The sequence below is a fragment of the Tamandua tetradactyla genome, chromosome 19, assembly GCF_023851605.1.
Source record: "Tamandua tetradactyla isolate mTamTet1 chromosome 19, mTamTet1.pri, whole genome shotgun sequence".
Classification (NCBI taxonomy): domain Eukaryota; kingdom Metazoa; phylum Chordata; class Mammalia; order Pilosa; family Myrmecophagidae; genus Tamandua; species Tamandua tetradactyla.
The window spans coordinates 41,355,865-41,379,806 of record NC_135345.1 but is presented as its reverse complement, the minus strand read 5'-3'; the positions used below and the strand labels follow the sequence as shown (position 1 = coordinate 41,379,806).

Genomic DNA, 23,942 nt, shown 5'->3' with positions numbered 1-23,942 from the left:
AATTTTCAAAGCACTCTTCAACAAATGCTTACAGGACAGATCCCAGAGTTTGTCATGGGCTACCATCTGATCCTCTCATAATTTTTCCTTCTAACTGCTCCAGAACAGAGAAGGCTAAAGGGATTAAATATTTTTTATCATTACAATTGACTTTTTTTCCTTCTTTTTTTTGTGAAAAATAGCATAAATACAAAAAAGCTATAAATTTCCAAGCACAGCACCACAATTAGTTGCAGAACATATTTCAGAGTTTGACTGTGGGTTACAATTTCATAATTTCAGGTTTTTACTTCTAGCTGCTCTAAAATACTGGAGACTAAAAGAGATATCAATTTAATGATTCAGCATTCATATTCATTTGTTAAGTCCTGTCTTCTGTGTATAACTCCACCATCACCTTTGATCTTTCCATACCTCTCTTTAGGGTTGTATGGGCTATGGCAATTCTTAATTTTTCATATTGGAAGGGTCTGTCACTAATATGGGGTAGGAAGATGGAACTATCTGATGTTCTGGAGAGGCTGGGCTAGGTTTCAGGACTTATCTGGACCAGGGACCATCTGGAGGTTGTAGGTGTCTGGAAAGTTGTTCTAGTGCTTGGAACCCTTGTGGAATCTTGTACATTGCCCAAAGTGTTTTTTAGGATTGGCTAGAATGGTCCTGATTGGGGTTTGGCAGGATATGATAGGCAGCAAGGTCTACCTGAAGCTTGTGTAAGAGCAACCTCCAGAGTAGCCTCACAACTCTATTTGAACTCTTTCTGCCACTGATACTTTATTAATTACACTGCTTTTCCCCCTTTTGGTCAGGATAGAATTGTTGATCCCACAGTGCCAGGTCTGGATTCATCCCTGGGAGTCATCTCCCACGTTGCCAGGGAGATTTTCACCCCTGGATGTCATATCCCAGGTAGGGGGGAAGGCAATGATTTCACTTGCAGAGTTGGGCTTAGATAGAGTGAGGCCACATCTGAGCAACAACAGAGGTCCTCCAGAAGTAACTCTTAGGCATGCCCATAGTGAGTCAAAGCTTCTCCACTACCTACATAAACTTCACAAGAGTAAGCCTTATGGTCGAGGGCATGGCCATTGATTTGGGTGTCCCTAAAGTTTGACACAGTGTTAGGGGACTCCCTGATGGTAAGGTTTAATAGTTCCATATTCTTTCTCCCCTCCCTCAGGGAACTTTGCCAATACTTTTTGATTATCTGCTTAATATACTCTAGGATGTTTCCAGGCATTACAATAATCTATACAGGACTAAAGGAACTCTTTCTCATTCTGTGCTCCCTGTGTTTCAGTTGTTCAAATGAGCTGTACAGGTAGGTTGAATTAGATTATGCACTACAAAATATTTCAGTTCCAGATCAAATAAACTTTTCTTCCCTTGGTCTCAAACAGTATGTGTGGTTCTAAAATATAGACGCTGTCTTCCTTACCCCTGTGTTCTGAATTACTTTAGCTTAAACCTATTCGACTTCATTCTTATCTCTAAATATTAGGTTTTATATATATAAGACAGACTTTCAAAATCCAGAAATATTAATCACCACTATGGACTTAATGTGTTTGCTCTAAAAGCTTACAATCTAGGCCCCTTTTCTTTGATTTTTGAACTGCCTCTAGAGAGGGTGATCAGAGAAGTTATTTATCCACGTTTATTTTGGCTGATAATTAAATACTGATGGGTAACTATTAAAATTATAATTAATACTGTAATATTATAAAATTGCAAGCTCTTAAATGTAGAGGTTGCTTTTTTTCTGTCTGTATACCCCTCTGAATTTTTTTGCCTGTTATTTAGTCCTGTTGAGGACTTGTTAGGTATATCACTTTAAAGAAAGGAGAAGTAAGAGTCAGAAGGCATGGGTTTGACCTTTGCAGTTCCTTCCTCTTTTAAATGAGTGGCCCAGGACTGTTGCATTTCCAAAGTTGTGATAGTACTACTTATGAAATTGTGAATATGCGTATATGAAGACTTGGCATCCTATAATCTCTACTGATTTGTAGTGGTATCTTACACAGGCACCCTGTCCATAATGACTTTGTCATTTCTATCCTTTCCCATTCCACTCTATGGAAACAAATTTTGTTGTCATCTTTTCTTTCCAGCCTGCTCTTTGCTCTTCCTTTTCAGTAATACATCTTCTGATAGTGTGCCTTTAGGCTTTTTGTTATCCTGCAAAAAATTTATTTTATTATAAGGTTTTAGGGATAGTTTTATTGTACTTTTGACCTTCTAGATGGAGGAAAATATAGAGATATCACCATATGGAATTAGCATAGGGAGAATTATAAGGAATTTGTAGCTATAATTGCTTATTCATTCATTTGGGTTTTAAAAATTGGTCATGATTTAATTCAGGGAGTTTTAACTTCTAAGCAGAGAAAATTGTGATATTTGGGGTGCGTTCAAATTCCTCCCACATAACTGTTGGTACAATTTTTTTTTAACATTTTAAATTGTGAAATATATATACAAATAAAGAGAAAAAGCAGTAGTTTTCAAAGTACAAACAGCTACAGAACAGATTTCATAATATGGTATGGATTACCATTCCACAGTTTCAAGTTTTTCCTTCTAGCTGCTCCAAAACACCTGAGGCTGAAAGAAATAGCAATATAGTGATTCAGCACTTATACTCATTTGTAAAATCCTATCTTCTCTGTTTTTGCTTTCCCTTCTCCTTTGATCCTTCTCCCGCTCTATAAGGGTCTTTGGGCTATGCCCTTTCTAACTTTTTCATGTTGAAAAGGGGTGGCAATAATATAGAATGGGGGATGGAATTAGCTGATGTTCTTGTAGATGCTGACCTCCCCAAGAACCGTTTGGAGGTAATGGGTTTCAGGAAAGTTTACTTAGTGTATGAAGTTTTTATAGAGTCTCAGAGTCCTAAGTATTCTCAAAGGTTAGTAGATATAATGTTGGTTGGGGATTGGCAACCCGTGATGTTCGTAATATCTAGCTGAAGCTTGCAGAGTAGCCTCCAGAATAGCTTGTACTCTATTTGAACCCTCTTAGCCCCTGATAACTTGTTTTGTTACCTTTCTTTTCCACCTTTTGGTCTGGAAGGCATTATTGATCCCACAGTGTAAGGGCCAGGCTCATCCCTGGGTATCATGTCCCATGTCAGGCGAGTCTTTTACCCCTGACTATCATGTTCCTTGTAGTGGGGATAATGGTTTTCCTTGCAGAGTTGGGTGTTAGCACAGTTTTTAACAAATATTTGACTGGTTTGAATTTTTTTCTTCCTTTTCTTGCACACTCTCCATCAGAGATAGAAATGTAATTTAAGAAAGAGAAAAGTAAAATAAGAGGAAGTTAGCTGACGGTTTTCTAATTTTGTACTGCTTCTAAAGTTGTCTTCATAAGGGTGAAAAAAAAATGTCCTTAGCATGATTGGTCATATCTGGCAAATGTTGAATGAATTCCATCAAGAATTTGCTATGTGACTTTCTGTCCAAGGTCTGTCAGTTATAGATGCTAGCTTCTCTGAACTTAGTTCCCTTGTTTTGAAAACAAGAGTAATTTTCCTGCTTTGACTATGTTAGAAGAGCTGTTGTTATTATGGGAAAGCAATAAGTGAAGCTAAAGGCACATGTGAACTATTATTAGGTGTGGCTAGGTATGAGACCCATTTCTGATAAAAGAATAAAGCAACTGGTTTTGAATATATTACAGTAAGTATTGTATATGAGTGAGTTTGAACATCTCAACTGCTTAATAGTATTTTAGTATATAGTATAATAATAGTGTTTTTGCAGTTGATAGACCTATAGTTTGTTCTCCCCGTTTAATATAAAAAGTAGTTAGAGTTTTGGGATAACTCTGTTCATTTAATCATCAGGTTTCTAATTGGCTACTGGATTAAAACCTCTGGGGCCTGAGGTTTGGGGTCAGAAAGATATTTTGAGGGTAAAAAAATACTATTAGAGGTGAGTGATTTCGTCTTAAAATAATAGGGAATACATTGAGTAGATATCACGTTGTTATTCAAGATGTAATGGAGAGGCTGGAGAGAACTGCCTGAAAATGTAGAGCTGTGTTCCAGTAGCCGTGTTTCTTGAGGATGATTGAATAATGATATAGCTTTCACAGTGTGTCTGTGTGATTGTGAAAACCTTGTGTCTGATGCTCCATTTATCTACCTTGTCAACAAACGAGTAGAACATATGGAATAAAAATAAATAGTAGGGGGAACAAATAAAAAAAATAGGGAATAAAATTAAGAATAGAGAAGAACAAACTCAAATGTAGGCTCAGGGCAGTTCCAGCAGATTTTGGTATGTTACATTTTCTTTGTTTAAGAAACTTTATTCTGGAGAATTGAAGCTTTTTAAAGATAAAAATGGATAGGATGCTTCTTTTGAATTCCCTTATTTATTGACCAGTATCTCCATTTTCTGTTTTATAGAAACAAATTGCATGCATCTTAAATGGTTACTTGTGGGTTTTAATTTTTATTCTTAAAGTTGAAACAATTTTTGTATCCTTCTTGATTACTGTAAAGATTCAGAGAGATGATTTTTTTTTTTTTTTGAAAGATGATGTGCTGGTTTGAAAGGATATATGTACCCTAGAAAAGCCATGTTTTAATCCTAATCCCATTTTGTAAAAGTAGCCATTTCTTCTAATCCCTATTCAGGGAAACTGTAATTAGATCATCTCCCTGGAAATGTGAGTCAATCAAGAGTGGTTGTTAAAACGGATTAGGTAGAGACTCTCCATCCATTTGGGTGGGTCTTGGGAATGCAACACACCAGAGATGGATTGGCTTTTAGTAAAAGGGGATTTATTTCATTAGTTCTTCAGAGGAAAGGCAGCTAACTTTCAGCTGAGGTTCTTTCTTACGTGGGAAGGCACTGGGTGATCTCTGCTGGCCTTCTCTCCAGGCCTCTGGGTTCCAACAACTTTCCCCAGGGTGATTTCTTTCTGCATCTCCAAAGGCCTGGGCTGAGCTATGAGTGCTGAGATGAGGTATGCTGAGCTGCTTGGTCTGTACTACATTGCGCTCTCTCAAGCACCAGCCAATTAAGTCAAATGTCATTCATTGCAGGAGGCCCGCCTCCTAGCTGACTGCAGATGTAATCAGCAAAAGATGAGGTTCACATGCCATTGGCTCATGTCCACATCAGATCTAGGCACCTTTACCTGGACAAGTTGAAAATTGAATCTAACTACCACAATGGAAATCCTATAAAGGAGGAAACATTTTGGAGAAAGCTGGAGATTCGGAGGGAGCAGAGAACACCACATCACCACAAAGCAGAGAGCCCACCAGCCAGCGAGTGTTTGCCTCTTACTTTTGAAGGTCCCTTATCTTAACCTTCTAACCCGAGTCTCCCTGGGGGATTAGAACTGGGAACATCCAGCCTTTCTAGGGGTGTCCATTCCCTGTGTCTTCAATTGGATAGCATATCAGAACAAGTGAAAACTATTCCAAAGATACTGTTAGCAAGAGAGTGGTTTTGCTAGCTACGCCATGTTACTATATGGTATAATGTTTCGTTGGTTGAATATACCATAACTGCTTATTTGCTATTATTATTGCACATTAAGTTCTTTGTAATTTTCTAGATTTTCAATAATCCGTAGTTCTGGTATTTCCTTTGGACGGATTAATGGAAATATAATTTTTAAGGATATAGCATTTTAAAAACATTTATATCATAGAACTTTTAAATATATGAAAATAATCAACTCTATATCATAGTCAACCTCCAAATATCCATGACCCAGTTTTTATTTTTAACTTTTTTGTGTGTGTAGTGTAACATATATACAAATCAGAGAAATAAGAAAGCCATAGTTTTCAAAGCACTCTTCAACAAGTAGTTATAGGACAGATCCCAGAGTTTGTCATGGGCTACCATACGATCCTGTCATATTTTTCATTCCAGCTGTTCCAGAATATAGAAGGCTAGAGGCTTTCAATATTTTTTTATCATCACATCAGCTTTTTTTGTGTGAAAAGTAACGTAAATACAAAAAAGCTATAAATTTCCAAGTGCAGCACCACAATTAGTTATAGAACATATTTCAGAGTTTGACATGGATTCCAAGTTTACAATTTCAGTATTTTACAGCAGTTAGAATTAAAAATCTAGAGACTAAAAGAGATACCAATTTAATGATGCAGCATCATATTCATTTGTTAAATCCTATCTTCTCTGAATAACTCCACCATCATCTTTGATCTTTTTATCCCTCTCTTTAGAAGTATTTGGGCTATGGCAGTTCTAAATGTTTGCTATTGGGAGGGTCTGACACTAATATGGGGTAGGGAGATGGGAACTATCTGATATTCTGGAGAGGCTGTGCTAGGTTTCAGAACTTATCTGGACCAGGCACCCATCTGGAGGTCGTGGTTCTCTGGAAAGTTACTCTCATGCATGGAACCTGTGCTGATTTGAAAGGATGTATGTACCCTAGAAAAGACATGTCTTTTTTTTTTTTTAATTTATTTTATTTATTAAATGTACCAACATACAAACACAAACATTCTCACCATATGATCTTAGCATACTACATATATTATCAGTAATTCACATCATCACATAGTTGTATATTCATCATCATGATCATTTCTTAGAACATCAATTCAGAAAAAGAAAGAAAAACACAACAGAAAAAGATTCATGCATACCATACCCCTTACCCCTCCCTTTCATTGATCACTAGCATTTCAATCTACTAAATTTATTTTAACATTTGTTCCCCCTATTATTTATTTTTAATCCATATGTTTTACTCATCTGTCCATAAGGTAGATAAAAGAAGCATCAGAGGGCCACGGTGGCTCAGCAGGTAAGAATGCTCGCCTGCCATGCCTGAGGACCCGGGTTCGATCCCCGGTGCCTGCCCATGTTTAAAAAAAAAAAAAAAAAAAAGTATATTGGGCGGGCCACGGTGGCTCAGCAGGTAAGAATGCTCGCCTGCCATGCCAGAGGACCTGGGTTCGTTTCCTGGTGCCTGCCCATCAGACACAAGGTTTTCACAATCACATGGTTGCATTGCAAAAGCTGTATCATTATACAGTCATCTTCAAGAAACATGGCTACATGAACACAGCTCTACATTTTCAGACAGTTCCCTCCAGCCTCTCTGTTACACCTTAACTAAACAGGTGATAAAAGGTGAACTAGATAACAGTGTGAAAAGAATTCTCTGCCTTTACAAGCATTATTCTACACAGCAGAGACGTAACATATATGGATAAGACTTTGCCTTTTAATAGAAAAAGAAACTGTTGCCTGGATAATGTCATGAAAGAAAGGAAAACACTCAGTCCTAATCTGTTCAATGGAAAAAGGGAAATGCTCCCAGCAAAAGACCTTATCAATGTGTACTAGATAGAGGAACAGAGTGAGATCTCACTTTCTTTTCCCGTGCTGTGATGCCCTTCAGTAATCAGCCAGCCAGGGAAACTTTGTCTGGATCTTTTTGATTATTGAGAGATGATGAGATAAAATGCTGAGCACAGTGCCTTATCCGTGCTAAGTGGTCAGTATATAAATGACCTTGATCACAGAGAGGCAGTAAAGCTTTGAGTTGCCTGGGTAAGATCAGTTTAATGGGTAAGAATAACCTCCAGGATAACCTCTCAACTCTGTTTGGAATCTCTCTGCCATTGACACTTTATTTTGTCTCATTTCTCTCTTCCGCCTTTCAGCTGAGAAGATTTTCTCAATCCCTTAGTGCTGAGTCCCAGCTCATTCTAGGATTTCTGTCCCACGTTGCCAGGAAGGTCCACACCCCTGGGATTCATGCCCCACATAGAGAGGGGGAGGGCAGTGAGTTTGCTTGTCGTGTTGGAAAAGCCATGTTTTAATCCTAATTCCATTTTGTAAAGGCAGCTGTTTCTTCTAATCCCTATTCAGTACTGTATGTTTGAATCTGTAATTAGATCATCTCCCTAGAGATGTGATTCAATCAAGAGTGAAAGAATGGGCGGGCCACGGTGGCTCAGCAGGTAAGAGTGCTTGCCTGCCATGCCCGAGGACCCGGGTTCGATTCCCGGTGCCTGCCCATGTAAAAGAAAAAAGAGTGAAAGAATTCCACAGAGGTGAATTGGAAAAGAGTAGTTGTTAAACTGGATTAGGTGGAGATGTGTCTCCACCCATTTGAGTGGATCTTGATTAGTTTACTGGAATCCTATAAAAGAGGAAGCATTTTGGAGAAAGCAGGAGCTTCTGAGAGAGCAGAACAACATAGCCATGAGAAGCAGAGTCCACTAGCCAGCGACCTTTGGAGATGAAGAAGGAGAATGCTTCCCAGGGAGCTTCATGAAAGGAAGCCAGGAGATAAAGCTAGCAGATAATGCCGTGTTCGCTACATGCCTCTCCAGATGAGAGAGAAACCTTGACCCTCCCTGTTCACCATGTGCCTTCTCACTTGAGAGAGAGACTCTGAACTTCATCAGCATTCTTGAATCAAGGTATCTTTCCCTGGATACCTTAGATTGGACATTTCTATAGACTTGTTTTAACTGGGACATTTTCTCGGCCTTAGAACTGTAAACTAGCCACTTATTAAATTCCCTTTTTAAAAGCCATCCTGTTTCTGGTATATTGTATTTCAGCAGCTAGCAAGCTAGAACAGAGCCCTGGTGGAATCTTATAAATTGTCCTTGGTGTTCTTTAGGATTGGCTGGAATGGTTCTGGTTGGGGTTTGGCAGGTTATGATAGGTAGCAAGCTCTAACTGAAGCTTGCATAAGAGCAACCTCCAGAGTAGCCTCTTGACTCTATTTGAACTCTCTCTACCCCTGAAACTTTATTAGTTATACTTCATCTCCTTTTGGTCAGAATGGAATTGTTGATCCCATGGTCCCAGATTCATCCCTGGAAGTCATCTCCCATGTCAACAGGGAGACTTGCACCCCTGGATGCATGATCCAATTTTAGTATTTTTTAACAGTTGGCCAGTCTTGTTTCATGTATATCCCCATTTACTTTTTTTTCTTAATAAAAATTTGTATTTTGAAATAATTTTTGATTTGTAGAAATGTTACAGAGATAATACAGAGTTCCTATATATCCTTCACCCCGCTTCCCCCAGTGTTAATATTTTTCATTCATTACTATGAACTAAGAAGTCACAACTGGTGTATTACTACTAAGTAACCTCCAGATTTTATTTCACCATTTTCCACTTAATGTCCTTTTTCTACTGCAGGATCTCATCCAAAATAACACACTGCATTTAGGCATCATGTCTACTGAGTCCCCTCTGGTCGGTGACATTTTCAGTTTCCTTGCAGTTCTGTGGAGTACTGGTCAGATACTTGATAGAGTGCCCCTCAATTTGAGTTTGTCTGAAGATTTTTCTCATCATTAGACTGGAGTTGTGGGTTTGGGGAAAGAATTCCACAGAGGTGAAGTGCCCTTCTCATCACAGCATGTCAGGTTACATGATATCAACATGACTGATACCAGTGAATATATCATTACTATATAATAATGACTAATGAAGTTTACTTTAATCATTTGCTTAAGGTTAACTTGCTCTACCCTAAAGTTACCTTCCCTTTCTGTATTCTTTGGAAGAGAGCAACTAAGTCCAACTCACAGTCAAAGGAGTAGGGAGTATTAGGCTTCACCTCCTAGAAGGGAGGGAATATCTGCCTCCCTTTATTTGGTATTTGGAATTCTGTAAAGAAAATTTGTCCCTTTTTTCCAACACCTCTTCCTCTTGTCCCTGCTCTGTTGGATTGATTTAAAGCAAATCTCAGGTAAGATAATTTGGATATGAACATTTTTCTAGGGCTTGATACATATTGCCAAATTGCATTCCAGAAGGGTTGTGGCAGTTTACTTGTAGGACCAGCAGTTAAAGACCAAACTCTCATTGTGTTTTTAGGTGAAAGTTCACATTTTAATTTACATTTATTTGATGACTTAGTTAAGGTGAACTTTTTTCACGTTTGTTAATTTGTTTGTTGCCTTTTTTGGGAATTGTCTTTTCCCTATGGCTTTACTGTTTCAAAAAGGTGTTTGGAGACTCTTGGCTATTTTAACTCTTCTGTCTTTTATAGACTGACGAGATTTAATTATATTATGTTTTAATCTAAGATATAATTGGATTATTTTCTTTAAAAATTCCTGACTGATTCATGCAAGAATTTTATGTTAAAATCACTTAAAAATATTTCACAATGTTGTCTGACAAAAATAAACCCATGTGAAACCTGTGTTCACGTTTTATTATATTTTGGGAATTTTTATCATCTCTAAGTAATTGTAAAATTTTTGTTTAAAAACAAAAACAAAAATACCTTATTTTAAGAAAATGTAGAATGTAGTAGGAATATGTTGAGCTCTCACACGTAACCACTTTTCCCCTTAAACCATTAGTGGCTTAGAGTGCAGTTTTCCTTTTTTCTTATTATGTGAGTCCTCAAACCTTATGGCAACAAAACTATCTCTAAAATAAAAGAGCTGAAGTAGAATTGTCAAAAAAAAAAACAACCCAGGGTTTACTCTTACTCCTCATACATGACTCTGGAAGAAATCAGTATGTTAAAACATTAAAAAAAAAATGAAAATACTCCCAAATAATTCATATTGTAACTGGATGTTATTTTCAGTTCCTGTGTTGAAATTTTAGATCTATTATATTTTTCTATGGTTTGCAGTTGTATTAACTCTTCAGTTAACAGTCTTAAAGATAAATATTTAAATAGAAATACATAAAAATTCATCCTTATTTATCTGGTTTGAGAGTCACCTAGAAGGAAGGGAAACAAATATACAATAAAAATATTCTCAATCTTAAAATGAGAAGAAAAATTGAATACTATTATCACTAGTTTACACTATACGTAATATGATACCAGGGATTAATAGCTAGTAATATAAAGAGCACCTAAAATCAATAAGACAAAAAGAATTTGAAAAAGAGGAAATATCAATGCCAAAAAACATTTTAAAAAAATGTTCCACTTCATTAGAATTGGGAAATAAAAACAAAATGTACTTTGGGGGCCTGAAATATAAAAATTGATTATATCCATTTATTATTGTACTGTTAGTAATAGTAATGATATTCTGTGCAATTACTATATGATTAATATGTACTGTATCCTATACATGGAGTTAAAATTGGTACAAAGATTTTTTGTGCATGCACATGGATCTAATGACTTCATTTTTAAGATTCTGTCTTACAGAAATATGGGCACAAAGATATTTATTGCGTCATTATATTAGCAAAAAAATTGGAAAGAGCCTAAGTATTCTCTGGTAGAGGAATGCTTTAATTGTACATATTTGGGAGTATTACGTTGTCATTAAAAAGAATGAAGTAAAGTTTGTTAATTGAAGTGAAAAGGTATCCAAGCCTTATATTTATTTTACAAAACAAATTGCCAGACATGTACAATATGGTCTTATAAAATGCATCAAAATGATAAATGTGTCTATATATTCATAAGGATGTAAATGCATATAAAAAGACCTGGAAATATTCACACCAAAGTGTTATCTGTGGTACCTCTGGAGAAAAGGGGAAGAATTGGGGAGAGATGTGTGGGAATGTTTGCATTTTATTCTATGTATTGTGTATGAATTTTATTTTTGGTATGTAAGAATTTGTGTATTTCCATTTACTATTTTAAAATAATACATAAGAATGTAAAAGTCAATGTAGTTGGACTACTGAATATCAATAGGAAAAAATATGAGTATAATAGTGTGAAATACCATTGAGAAAGCATGTGCTGCTGTTTTATATTTAGATAGTTTTTTCAGTGTGTTATTTACATTTTCATGACTTAGAACTTTTGTGACCTATTGCACATTTTTGAGAAACCAATTATGAAGCTGGTTTCCTCAAGGATCAAGTCCGTAACTTTGGTATTGTTTAGCATTTTCTCCTAATGCCACAGTTCATGGCTCCCAATCCTGGTCCCAGGCTGAGAACCTAGCTGCAAAACAAAAACAAAAACCCTAGAAAATACTTTAGTTTTCAGTAAGTTTCATAGAGGCTCTGGTGTGGAGCCAGGTCAGGACCCACTGAAACCAACTAATCTGATAAAAAATATATAACACTTAAATTTATTTATTTGATTTATTTATTTAATTTTTATTTTCTCCAGAGGCACTACAGATAACATTTTAGTGTGAATATTCCCAGGTCTTTTTATATGCATTTACATCCTTATAAATATATAGACACATTTATCATTTTGATGCATTTTATAAGACCATATCTTACATGTCTGGCAGTTTGTTTCGTAAAATAAATATGTGTTAGTCATATATTTATTTATATATATATATATGTAAAATATGTATAACAAAATATATAATTTTGTTATTACTGTTTGTACTAACAGTGATTGGCCAACTTATGAGCCACTTTTCAGAAGTCTATTTCCCAAGGAGTCATACTATATTTAAGCATGTAGCTCCAGAGCATAAATCTAGAAAACACATTGTAGTGCAACTACAATATCTACTTTTTTTTTTTTTTTTTTTTACCTTTTCCACAGTTGTAAGTTGGCGATTAAATTTGACTCCTCATAGGTGAAGTAAGGTAAGTTAAACCCACCCAGCTTGGGCTGGAGTGCTTAAGGTCTAATGCAGATAATGATTAAAAGTATTGGAAAATTCCCTTAGCATATATAGAAACCAGATAACTGAACTGATATCAGGAAAGGCTTTGCTAGTTGTAGTGTAGAGGAAGGAGCTGTGAGATGGAAGGACTTGTTTTCGTCTTTTGAACATGTAGAGTGCATTATTTTACTATTTTTTTTTGCTAAATATTGTTTCAGAGTGGATGGTGTGAAATTTTCAGATATGTATAATTGTTTTGCCTTTCATGCCATGTAAAAAGTCACTTGTAAGCTGTTTGTTGCTTAATTTATATCTAAAGTCAGATTGCTGTCATAAATATTATTTATAATAGAAAATGCTATATAAATTTAATCTTTTATTATGGACAATTTCAAAAATAGTCATTTCATGACCAGTCTTATTTCATCTTTGCTTGTTATACCCATATCTACCACCCTTCCCTCCCCTGGATTATTTTATTCAAATTTAGACATCAGTGATATCTAGAGGAGGTGAACAACTCTATGATAGGAAAGGCAAGGCATTTATTTGTTTTAGTTTGTATGCTGCCAGGATGAAATATACCAGAAATGGAATGGCTTTTAAAAAGGGAATTTATTAAGTTGCAAGTTTACAGTTCTAAGGCCATAAAAATGTCCAAATTAAGCATCCAGAGAAAGATACCTTAACTCCAAAGAAAGGGCTGATGAAGTTCAGGGTTTCTCTCAGCTGGGAGGGCACATGGCTACCTCTACTAGCTTTCTGTCATTTGATAAGTCTCCCCAGGGGCATTTGCCTTCTACATCTCCAAAGGTCTCTGGCTGTGTGGGCTCTATTGGCTCTATCAGCTCTGAAGCTTTTTCCAAAATGGTTCCCTCTTAAAGGGAACCCCACCTTGAAGGAGTGGAGATACATGTCCATGGAAACCATCTAATCAACAGTCATCACCCACAGTTGGGTGGGCCATATCTCCATGGAAACAATATAAAGGATCCCACCTAGCAATATTGAATGAGGATTAAAGAGCATGGCTTTTCTGGTGTACATGACAGTTTTAAACCAGCACAGCATTGTTTTAAATTACTTTCTATCAAAGGCCTTGTGATGATTACGTTCATCTGTCAACCTGGCTATGTTAGGGCATGTAGTTGTTTGGTCAAGCAAGTGCTAGGTTGATTGTTACTGTAATGATATTTCGTGGATTTCAATTATCAGTTGTTGCATCCATGATTGATGACATCTGCCATCAACAGAAATTACCTTCAGCAATGGGGAAAGTGTGATCCAATCAGTTGAAGGCTTTAAAGGGAGAAGTGATGATTTCTAGCTCTGCTTCAGCCAACCACCTTCTCCTGGGGTATTTATCTAAACCTTCGTTGGAGTTCCGAGCTTGCAGCCTATCCAACAGACTTCAGATTTGCCAGTCTTCACAGTTGTGTGAGCCAATTCCTATAAAAATGTTCTAGTACTTACATATATATTCATCTCCTGTTCTGTTTCCTTGGAGAACCCTTACTAATAATACTAATAATATAGATTGATATTGAGAGTGGTTCTTGAGAAACAGAATCTTAAGGATGAAATTTCTGAGTTGCTTCTGGGTGTTTTGAAATAGTTTCTCTAATGTGATTAGATTCAGAGGAACCAGTGACTATTTCCAATGACCAAGATGGCACTGATAGTCCATGGTGTGAATTGGTAATAGAGATACATAAAATATCACCATTGAATACTGCTATTCAAATGCTGATTAGGATTCAATTGTTTTTTCATTATTTAGAGAATACTATATTAGATTCTGTAATCAAACCAATGTAGATAAGACTTTACATGTTTAATACAGTATATTACCCCTCTATGAATGGAAAAAAATTTGTTTCTAAATCAATATGGATTTTAATTTCTGTAGAATGTCAGCTCAACACAGTGCAACTGAAATACTTTTTCCAAAGTTGACAGCACAACTAAAGTTTCAAAAAATTCAGTTTTTTTTATATTTATGTAAAAAGACCAGTAGCAGTATGTTATGTGTCAATAGCAGGAACAGCTTTTCCAGGTTCTGCAGTCATCTGAACAAAGTTATGGTACCTGCTGAAAAAGTAGAATTAGGACTCAATTTGAGAAAAAAAAAGCATAAGGCTCTGGGTGACAATATATTTGATATCTGTAGAGTTTTGTAAAGTTAGAAAGTATGGGGATAGTGGCTGCTTGTTCCTAAATTTGGCAGATACACTTGTTAAAGGGGTGAGTGCAAAGCTTCAAATTCCCATCTTAAGCACTGTATGAAGGGCATGAAAGTTTCTTTGTGTGCCTTGAAAGCAGCTCTGGTTCTGAAAACCAGACATAGAGTCTCACTGTGTGAGTGTCTGAATTACAACATGAATTAAATTCCAAGCCTTGCAGTGTGTCTGCTTTTAAAGTGAGGGCTTGATTGGAAAGGAATGAGGTCCTGAAAATTGGGATATGGACAGATGGGATGATGATGACAGTGAGCACATTGAAACCCTAGATTCTGCAGAGTTTTTGTCAGTTAAACTTGTAACAGTCTGATCTAGGGAATAAACTGTTCAGCTTCCACTAGAAGAAATTAACCCTGCTGTGCCTTATAAACCTGTAACTGCTTCCCTCATACTTCTGTCTGAAGAGATTAATCATGTTGCACCGGATGAAACTCCAATGGAATACCCCGAAGTAGTTGGCTTATAAAACACTGCCATTTCCTCTCATAACCTATCCCCACCATCCCATTTTCTTCCAAACCTATAACTAAACTGAAATCCCAACAGACCTTGAAAGATGAAATACAAAGTGTGACAGAAGAGGAGGTGTCATACACTCCAAAAGAACATGATTTTTCCGACTTATATAGACAGAAGACAGGGGAATCTGTGTGGGGACAGAGACTAAGGAAGAAGGATAACAATGGAAGGAATGTGAAGTTGTATCAAGCTGAATTCATTGAGCCTGCCCACAGAGTAGAGATTCTGGACTCACTATTATAGTTTGAGGAGTTAAAAAGGGCTCCAACATTTAGTTCGGGTGATTGGTTGAAGCAAAGGGGTTTGCATTGCCTGCAGGTGAAATTCCAGAACTGCCCTGGTATAATATAGATGAGAAGATCCAAAGGCTTAGAGAGATTGGAAGGTGTGCCAGTTTGAAAGTAATATGTACTCCAGAAAAGCCATGTTTTGGTCCTGATCCAATTTGTGGGAGCAGCTCTTTCTTTTAATCCTGACTCAATACTTACTATAGGTTGGAAACTTTCAATTAGATTATTTCCATGGAGATGTAACACACCCAATTGTGGGTATCACCTTTTGATTAGATAGAGATGTGACTTTACCCCTTTCAGGTGGGTCTTGATTAGTTTACTGGAATCCTCTAAAAGAGGAAACATTTTGGAGAAATGACAGAAACTGACAGAGCAGACAGAAACTTCAGAGTAGAGCTCACAGGCAGAGAACAGAGACTCGGTCATAGCATCCTGAATGTGCCTGATCAAAAAATTGGCCTTTGTTGAATGAAGGTAACCTCTTGTTGGTGCCTTAACTCGAACACTTTCACCTCCTTAGAATTGTAAACTTGTAACTTATTAAATTCCCTTTAAAAAGTGGTTCCATTTTTAGCATATCACATTCCGGCAGCTTGCACACTAACACAGAAGGTTAGGGTGGCTTTATCATGTAAGACCTACTCACCCATCTCAGGGATGTCCAGCGGATATACTGTTTGGAATAAGAGCAGCTTTATCATCCCTGAAGGACTCTGCAGTTGTTCACTGTAGGTCAGATATTACTGTGGGAACTGCTGCCACTAACCTGAAATCCTTAGAAACAGGAGGATGGGGTCCCAGGTTGGCAGGAATCGAGTGGCATTATTCAATATAGACAAGGTGGGCGTGGCTACCATAATGGATGATAGAGTCAAAGCAATAATCAGAAGAGTTGAACTTGCAATTACTTATGGCTTTGGCTGTTTGATTGTGGGCCACCTCAAAATGAAATAGATGGACACGTTACTCAGTTCTTACTTGATCTATATAAGCAGAAGGTTTCTAAGTCAAGTGAACAAAAGTCTAACTTGATTCACAAAAACAGAGTTCCAGACCCTCGGTCACTTCCCAGTCTTGAGACAGTTAATAGACTAAAACTCCTTAAATGAAAGGGTGGCTGGGTCCCCTAGTGGAAGGACTGCCACACTGCCAAAAATATGGATTGTTAATCTTCCTCTCAGCCTTCCCCATAGGAATCTCCAGCCTTTTAATAAGGTGACAATGCATTAGGGAAAAGGAAATGATCATATATTTAGAGAATTATTAGACATTGGTGTGGAACTGACAGTAATTCCAAGAGACCCAAAATATCACTGTGATCCCAGTAAGGCTTATGAAGTCAGATGATCAAAGGAGTTTTAGCTTAAATCTTTCTTACAGTGAGTCTGGTTAGTTCCTGACATGTTCTGTGGTTATTTCTCCAGTTCTGAAATGTATAATTGGAATACTGGAATGTATAATTGGAATAGAGATGCTCAGCAATTGGCAGAATCCTCACACTGGTTCCCTGACTTGAGGAGTGTGGGCTAATATGGTAGTGAGTCCGTAATAGAAATAGAAGTCATTAGAACTGCCTCTACCTAGCAAAATAGTAAATCAGAAGCAATATCACTTTCCTGGAGGGATTGCAGAGATTAGTGCTACCCTCTAGGACTGTATCCCTATTCAACTCTACTGTTTGGCCTGTGCAGGAAGCATTTGGATCTTGGAGGATAATAGTGCATTATTGTAAACTTAACCTGGTGGTAACTCCAATAACACCTACTGTTCTAGATAGCTATTGCTTAAGCAAATCGACATATCCCCTGCATCTTGGTTTGTGGCTATTGATCTGGCAAATGCTTTTTTTCTCAATACCTCTTATTAAAGACCACTAGAAACAATTTGGTTTCAGCTGATAAGACCAGCAAATACTTCCACTGTCCTGCCTCAGGAATATATCAACTCTCCAGTCCTATATCATAATCTAGTCTGCAGGGACCTTGATTGTCTCTCTCTCCTATAAGACATCACATTGGTCCATAATACAGATGACATCATACTGATTGGTCCCTATGAGCAGGAAGTAACAATATCTCTACTTATTGGTCAGAGGATGGGAGATAAATCCAACAAAAATGAACTTCCACCTCACTGAAATTTCTATGCATCCAGTGATGTGGGACATGTCAAGAATATCCCTTCTTAGGTGAAGGATAGCTGTTTGCCTCTGTCCTCTCCTGTATCCCAAAAAGAGGCCCAATGCCTATTTGGCCTCTGGATTTTGAAGACAACATAGTGTTCACTTGAGTATGCTATTCTGGCCCATTTATCTAGTGACCCCATAACCTTCTAGTTTTGAATGGAGACTAGAACAAGAGGTTCTGTGACATGTGCAAGCTGTTCTGCCACTTGGGTCATATCATCCAGCAGGTTCAATGGTACTGGAATTTTTTTTTTTTTTTTTTTTTTACATGGGCAGGCACCGGGAATCGAACCCCGGTCCTCTGGCATTGCAGGCAAGCATTCCTGCCTGCTGAGCCACCGTGGCCCACCCGGTACTGGAATTTTTAGTGGCATATAGCCTTTTTTGTAGCCTTTGGTAGGCCCCTATGGGAGAATTACAGTGCAGACCCTTAGGATTTGGTAGCAAAATGCTGGCATTCTCTGTAGATAACTACTGTCATTTTGAGACAGCTTTTGGACAACTTGGTAGAGGCTGAACGCTTAACCATAGGCCACCAAGTTATCATGAAATTTGAGTTGCCTATTATGAATTGGTTGATGTCTCACCCACCAAACCATACAGTTGGGCTTGTACAGCAGTACTCCATTATCAAATGGAACTAGTATATAAAGATTTAGGGGTCCTGTGGGTCCTGAAATCAGAAGTAAGGTACACAACAAAATGAGCTAAGTGTCCATGTCCCCCATTTATGCTCTATTACCTTCTCTTTCTCAGCCTGCATGTGTAGCCTCTTGGGTAGTTAGTTACTTTACCGTCAGGTGACTGAGGAATAGAAGACTTGGGCCTGGATTATAAACACTCTTGTACCATATACAGTTACCACCTGAAAGTGGACAGCTACAGGATTACAGCCTCTTTCTAGGACATCCCTGAAGGACAGATGTGAAGGGAAATCTTCCCAGTAGGCAGAACATCAAGCAGTGCACCTGATTTTTCCTTTGGCGTAGGAAAGGAAATGGCCAGATGTCTATTTGTATGTTGATTCATGGGCTGTTATCAGTGGTTTTGCTGGATGGTCAGGGTCTTGAACATGATTGAAAAATTCGTGACAAAGGTCTGGGGATGAAATATCTTTCTGAGTGGGCAAAAGACGTGAATATTCATGTCCCATTTGAATGCTTACCAGAGGGTGATTTCAGCAGAGGAAGGTTTTAATCAAATGCATAAGACCACCCATTCTGTGGATACAGGTCATCTTTTCCCAGTTACTTCTGTCATTGCCCAGTGGTTCATGAACAAAGTGGGCTTGGTGGTAGGAATGGAGGTTATGCATAGGCTCAGCAACATAGACTTCCACTCACCCAGGCTGACCCGGCTATAGCTGCTGCTGAGTGTCCAGTCTGTCACAGCAGACACCAACACTCAGTCCCAAATATGACATCATTCCCTGATGTGTTCATCTTGCTACCTGGTGGCAGGTTGATCACTTTGGACCACTTACATCACGGAAGTGGCAGCATATTGTTGTAACTGGAATAGGTACGTAATTCCAGATCCTGATTTGTCTTCCCTGCCCACTGTGCTTCTGCCAAAACTATAATCGGCGTACTTAAAGAATGCCTTATCCAAAGTCGAGGTATTCCACACAGCATTGCCTCTGATCAAAGAGGCACAAATGAAGTACAGGAATGGGTACCTGTTCATGAAATTCACTGGTCTTACCATGTTGCCCATCTTCTTGAAGCAGCTGGTGGAATGGTAGAATGGCCTTTTGAAGACTCAGTTACAGTGCCAGCTGAATGACAGTACTTTGCAGACTGGGGCAGTGTTCTCCTGGAGGCTGTATATACTCTGTTCCAATATCCAGGAATTGAGGGGTAGAAATGGGAGGGGCGCCACTCACTATCACCCCTCGTGATCTACTAGAAAAATTTTTGCTTCCTGTGTTTAAACCCTATGGTCTACTGGTCTACAGGTTTTTTTCATTTTTTTTAAACTTTTTTTTATTGTTAATATAACACACATACAAAGCAAAGAAAAAAAAGCAATAGTTTTCAAAGTAAATTGTGATGATCTAAATATTTATTCCTTCTAGCCTCCAGCATTCTGGAGCAGCTAGAATTAAAAATCGGAGATGATGCTATGGTAGCCCATGACAACCTCTGGGATCTGTCCTGTAACTACTTGTTGAAGAGTAGTCTACAGGTTTTAGTTCCAGAAGGAGGAATGCTTCTACCTGGAAATAGAACAATCATCCATTGAACTGGAACTTAAGACTGTTACTTGGCTACTTTTTGTTCCTCTTGCTTCTGAATCAACAGGCAAAGAAGGAAATTACTATACTGTCTGTGGTGACTATCAAGGGAAAATAGGACTACAGACTATACAAGGGAGATAAGAGTATGCCTAGAATGCAGGAGATCCCCAAGGGCATCTCTTAGTACTACCATGCCCTGTGATTTAAGTCAATGGAAAAGGAGCTACTAAGGCCCAGAACCTTCTAGAATGAAGGTTTGAGTCACCTTAGCAGATAAACATATGACCAGCTGAGGTGCTTGCTAAGGGTCAAGGGAATATGATGAGTAGTGGAAGAAAGTAGTCATAAATATGAGCTCCCACCACATGGCCAGTTACAGAAACAAAGACTGTGATGGTTTTGAGTATTCCTTGTTTTGTTAGGAATATATTTCAATATATACATGAAACAGATATTTCTGTTTTCTTCCCTCTCTTACCCTCTTATACAACATTAGTTGTATTAACTTTATGTCATACCCTTTAAGTTACATGGTATCACGTTTAAAAGTATTATACAAGGACTTGCATCTTCTTCTGGGGAAAGGGATAGTGTATTTCTGGTTGGATGCAGGACAGTTGAATTATTTTGGGTGAAAATATGCTTATTATTTAGAGATTAAGTATGGTTATGTGGTTGTAGCTCATTTTTATGACTTTCAGTTCCTCCATCAGACCATACTCATACTCACTGCTAAGGCCTCTAAACTGCATTTCCCTTTGTTTCTAAAATGCCCTGCAACCACCAAACCCATCATTCTCCACATCCACCTTGCCCTAGTGTATTTCAACTCATTTTTCGCTCAATACTTCTTCAGTAAAGTCTTATCTGGCCATTCATTTTGAGAAAAGTGATGGCGAACTGTTGTGGAGCCCCTGCAGTTACTGTTTACCAGGTGGAAGTGCATCTTTGGGTCTGGCCAAGGCACAGCAGCTCTCCCAGGGCAGGGCACCAACCTGTTTGGGCACACCAAAATCGTGACCAAGTTCTCTTTTGGCATCAGTATGTTTTTTGTTTTTTTTTTGTTATCTGTTTTTTGTATGCTGTATGGCAGGATCACATTTCATTCCATTTTCCATGTGAGTATCCCGTTATTGCAGCACGATTGTTTAATTTTTTGTTGGTTTTTGTTGGTTTCTTTGTTTGTTTGGGAAGTGCATGGGCCTGGAATTGAACCAGGGTCTCCCGCATGGCAGGCAAGAATTCTACCACTGAACTACCCTCGCGCCCCAATAGCATCTCATACCAGCACGAAACTTTTACTTAAGTGCACAAATATAGATTCACCTTGCTTATAATGCTTATAACTATTGATTCTGAGCTCATGAAATACCTAAATAATGTGGTGGAATAATTAAAAGACCGGTTATGCAAGTGTTTGGTTAAAAGCTTGTAGTCATCTCAAATATTGAAAGTAGTAAAGTCCTTGAAAGATGGCAGTTTGATATTGTGACAAGACTGCAAATGATGAGAGTTTACCCAGAGAAAAGTCTCAGACACCTATCCAAGAGAAATTTGTTCAGTGATCAGATCACAGCTGCAGTAACATTTCTGCCACTATTGGAAATTTCTTGTTTGTTTAAGTTACAATAATTTTTCCAAAGATTTGGTTGTACCTGTAAAATGGGAAGAGTCAGGACCACAGTTCATTACCAGCTTCGAGAAAGTATGTCTTCCTTCATTTACTACTACAATTCACAGAATAAATAAATAGCATGGTGGCTTACAAAATTCCTGTCAATGACTGAGGGATGAGATGAGAAAAACAATGTAATTCTCAAATGTGGTTTTCCTGAAACTAAATCAACTATAGGTGATAGATTTTATTTCATTGATTAATTTTTAGATATAGGAAACCAATATTATATTTTATTGAGCTATACATAATTGTTCCATTTTTTAGTACCCATTTGACCTCCCATAGAATTTATACCATAAATTAGAGGACAGTAAGGTATTTATTCCCTTGTTAATGTGTTTGGCTAAATAGATGAACATAAAAACAATTTCATATTGTTCAAAAAGGAACCAGCAGATTTTTGTCAGCACTCTTTTGAAGGTGGTAACTATAGATGGGAAAACTTTTGCTATAAAGCTAAATGACTACCTAAGTCATACATTTTGGTCAGGTAGCTTGATTCAGAATATAAATTAGGAGGAATTTAAATGTAAAATACAGCAAAAGAAGTCTGAATATTCAGAATCTTTGTTTATGTCCTGAAAGTAACTAACACTGTTAATGAACCACCCTCTTTAGGCCCTTTTGCTACTTGTTTAGTTGTTTAGTTCCCATGTTGAAAAAATTTTCAGTAATTTGGTTTGAATTTATATAACTTGAACCTATGAAGCCAGGGGTACTTCTGCTAAATTTTCTGTGATACAGAATGCTTCTTAGAAATGTTTTCTTGTATTTTATAAAGCTAAGCTTTAAATGACAATTGTGAAATAAAGTTAAATTTGCATGTTTAAAAAAAAAGTCTTCACTGACTCCCTGGATGTGGGTAGAGCCTGTATGTGCTCTCCAAGTACCATTTGTCTTTAATACCATTTACAAGATTGTAATTATAATATAAAAAATAATGATATTAGTTATCTGTCTCTACCATCAGAATGTGAATCAGTGTTTACCACCTTTATAACCCTAATGCCTAGCACAGGTGCTAAATATTTTGCAACTGAATGAATGAACTAATTTCTTTTAAAAGTTTGGGTTAAGTTATAAATTGTTCTGTTGATCTGTCTATTCTATCTTAATACCAAAGAGTATTTCATTACCATGGTTTCATATAAAATAGGCATTAATTTCACCCATTACTCTTTTTTTAGAAACAGCTCTATTGATGTATAATTTACATACAATAAACTATACATATTTAAATTGTACATTCTGATACATTTTTACAAATTTGTACACAATTTGTGTACAATAGACCACTTGAAGTCCCACAGCTTGCTAATCCTCTATTTTTATTGTCAGCGTTTTTTCCTTTGTCTTATTTTTGTTTTAGACGGTTTCGGTATTATGTTTTCAAATTCAGTAGTCTTTTCTTCTGAAATAGCTAATGGCTGTTAAACCCTAATGTACTTTCTGTCTCATACATTATAGCATTTATCTCTACAAGTTTAATTTGGATATTTTTATCTTTTTCATTTCCCTCCTTTATCAATCCTCGGCTCCTTCTCTCCAGTTCATGGATTCCTCACAATCTTGGCCTGAAACTGTTATGAAAACTCATTCTATGGAATAAAGTAGGCCAGTCATAGGGCTCCAGATTTGTTTTTCAACTGTCAGGGATGGCCATTTTTGTTGCTTGATTTACAATATTTTGAATAACTCATTTCTTTTTCAGATTCTTTTCTCACTGGGGTAAAGACTGTTTAAAGAATATCAGAGTTAATGATATTAAAGAATTAAGCAATTAATAATGATAACTCCAGAGGTGGGCCAATATGAAGCATCTGAATATATTCGCATTGGAATGAAATCGGTCTGATGGCAGAAGGGGCAACCAATTATTTATATAGATTCTTAAAATTCATATAGGCTCAGTAATAAATTTATACATATAGGTTATTAATAAATATGAATGAATGTACTCAAAGAGAACTATTATGAACTTATACAGTATATGAAGTATTCATACTTCAAGAGAAGAGTAACTCAGAATAGTAGTCTTATAATATTTTTTCTTCCTTCTAGATTTAAACCATCACGTTAAATCAAGCTAAGTAATCATGGCAGAAGGTGGATTTGATCCCTGTGAATGCATTTGCTCTCATGAACATGCGATGAGAAGGCTGATCAATCTGGTGAGATGAACAGGACAGTCCTATCTGCTATTAAACTGTGCCCCCTCTATCTTGTTTTTGT

At 37.2% G+C, this 23,942-nt stretch overlaps 1 protein-coding gene and 1 pseudogene across 3 annotated transcripts in view; both read left to right on the top strand.

Moving 5' to 3' along the window:
• SMIM14 (small integral membrane protein 14) overlaps positions 1-23,942 on the top strand; it is an 80,767-nt gene that overhangs the window by 10,208 nt on the left and 46,617 nt on the right. The window contains exons 2-3 of one of the 3 annotated variants that reach the window (XM_077136641.1): positions 12,493-12,536; positions 23,772-23,881. The exons of 1 other annotated variant lie outside the window; for it this stretch is intronic. In XM_077136641.1, coding sequence (XP_076992756.1) covers positions 23,807-23,881 — 75 coding nt within the window. In that variant the 5' untranslated portion in view covers positions 12,493-12,536; positions 23,772-23,806. The remainder of the gene's footprint in view (positions 1-12,492; positions 12,537-23,771; positions 23,882-23,942) is intronic. One more of the 3 variants, XM_077136640.1, reaches the window with a different exon arrangement.
• LOC143663159 (mitotic spindle assembly checkpoint protein MAD2A pseudogene) lies at positions 18,048-23,749 on the top strand (annotated as a pseudogene).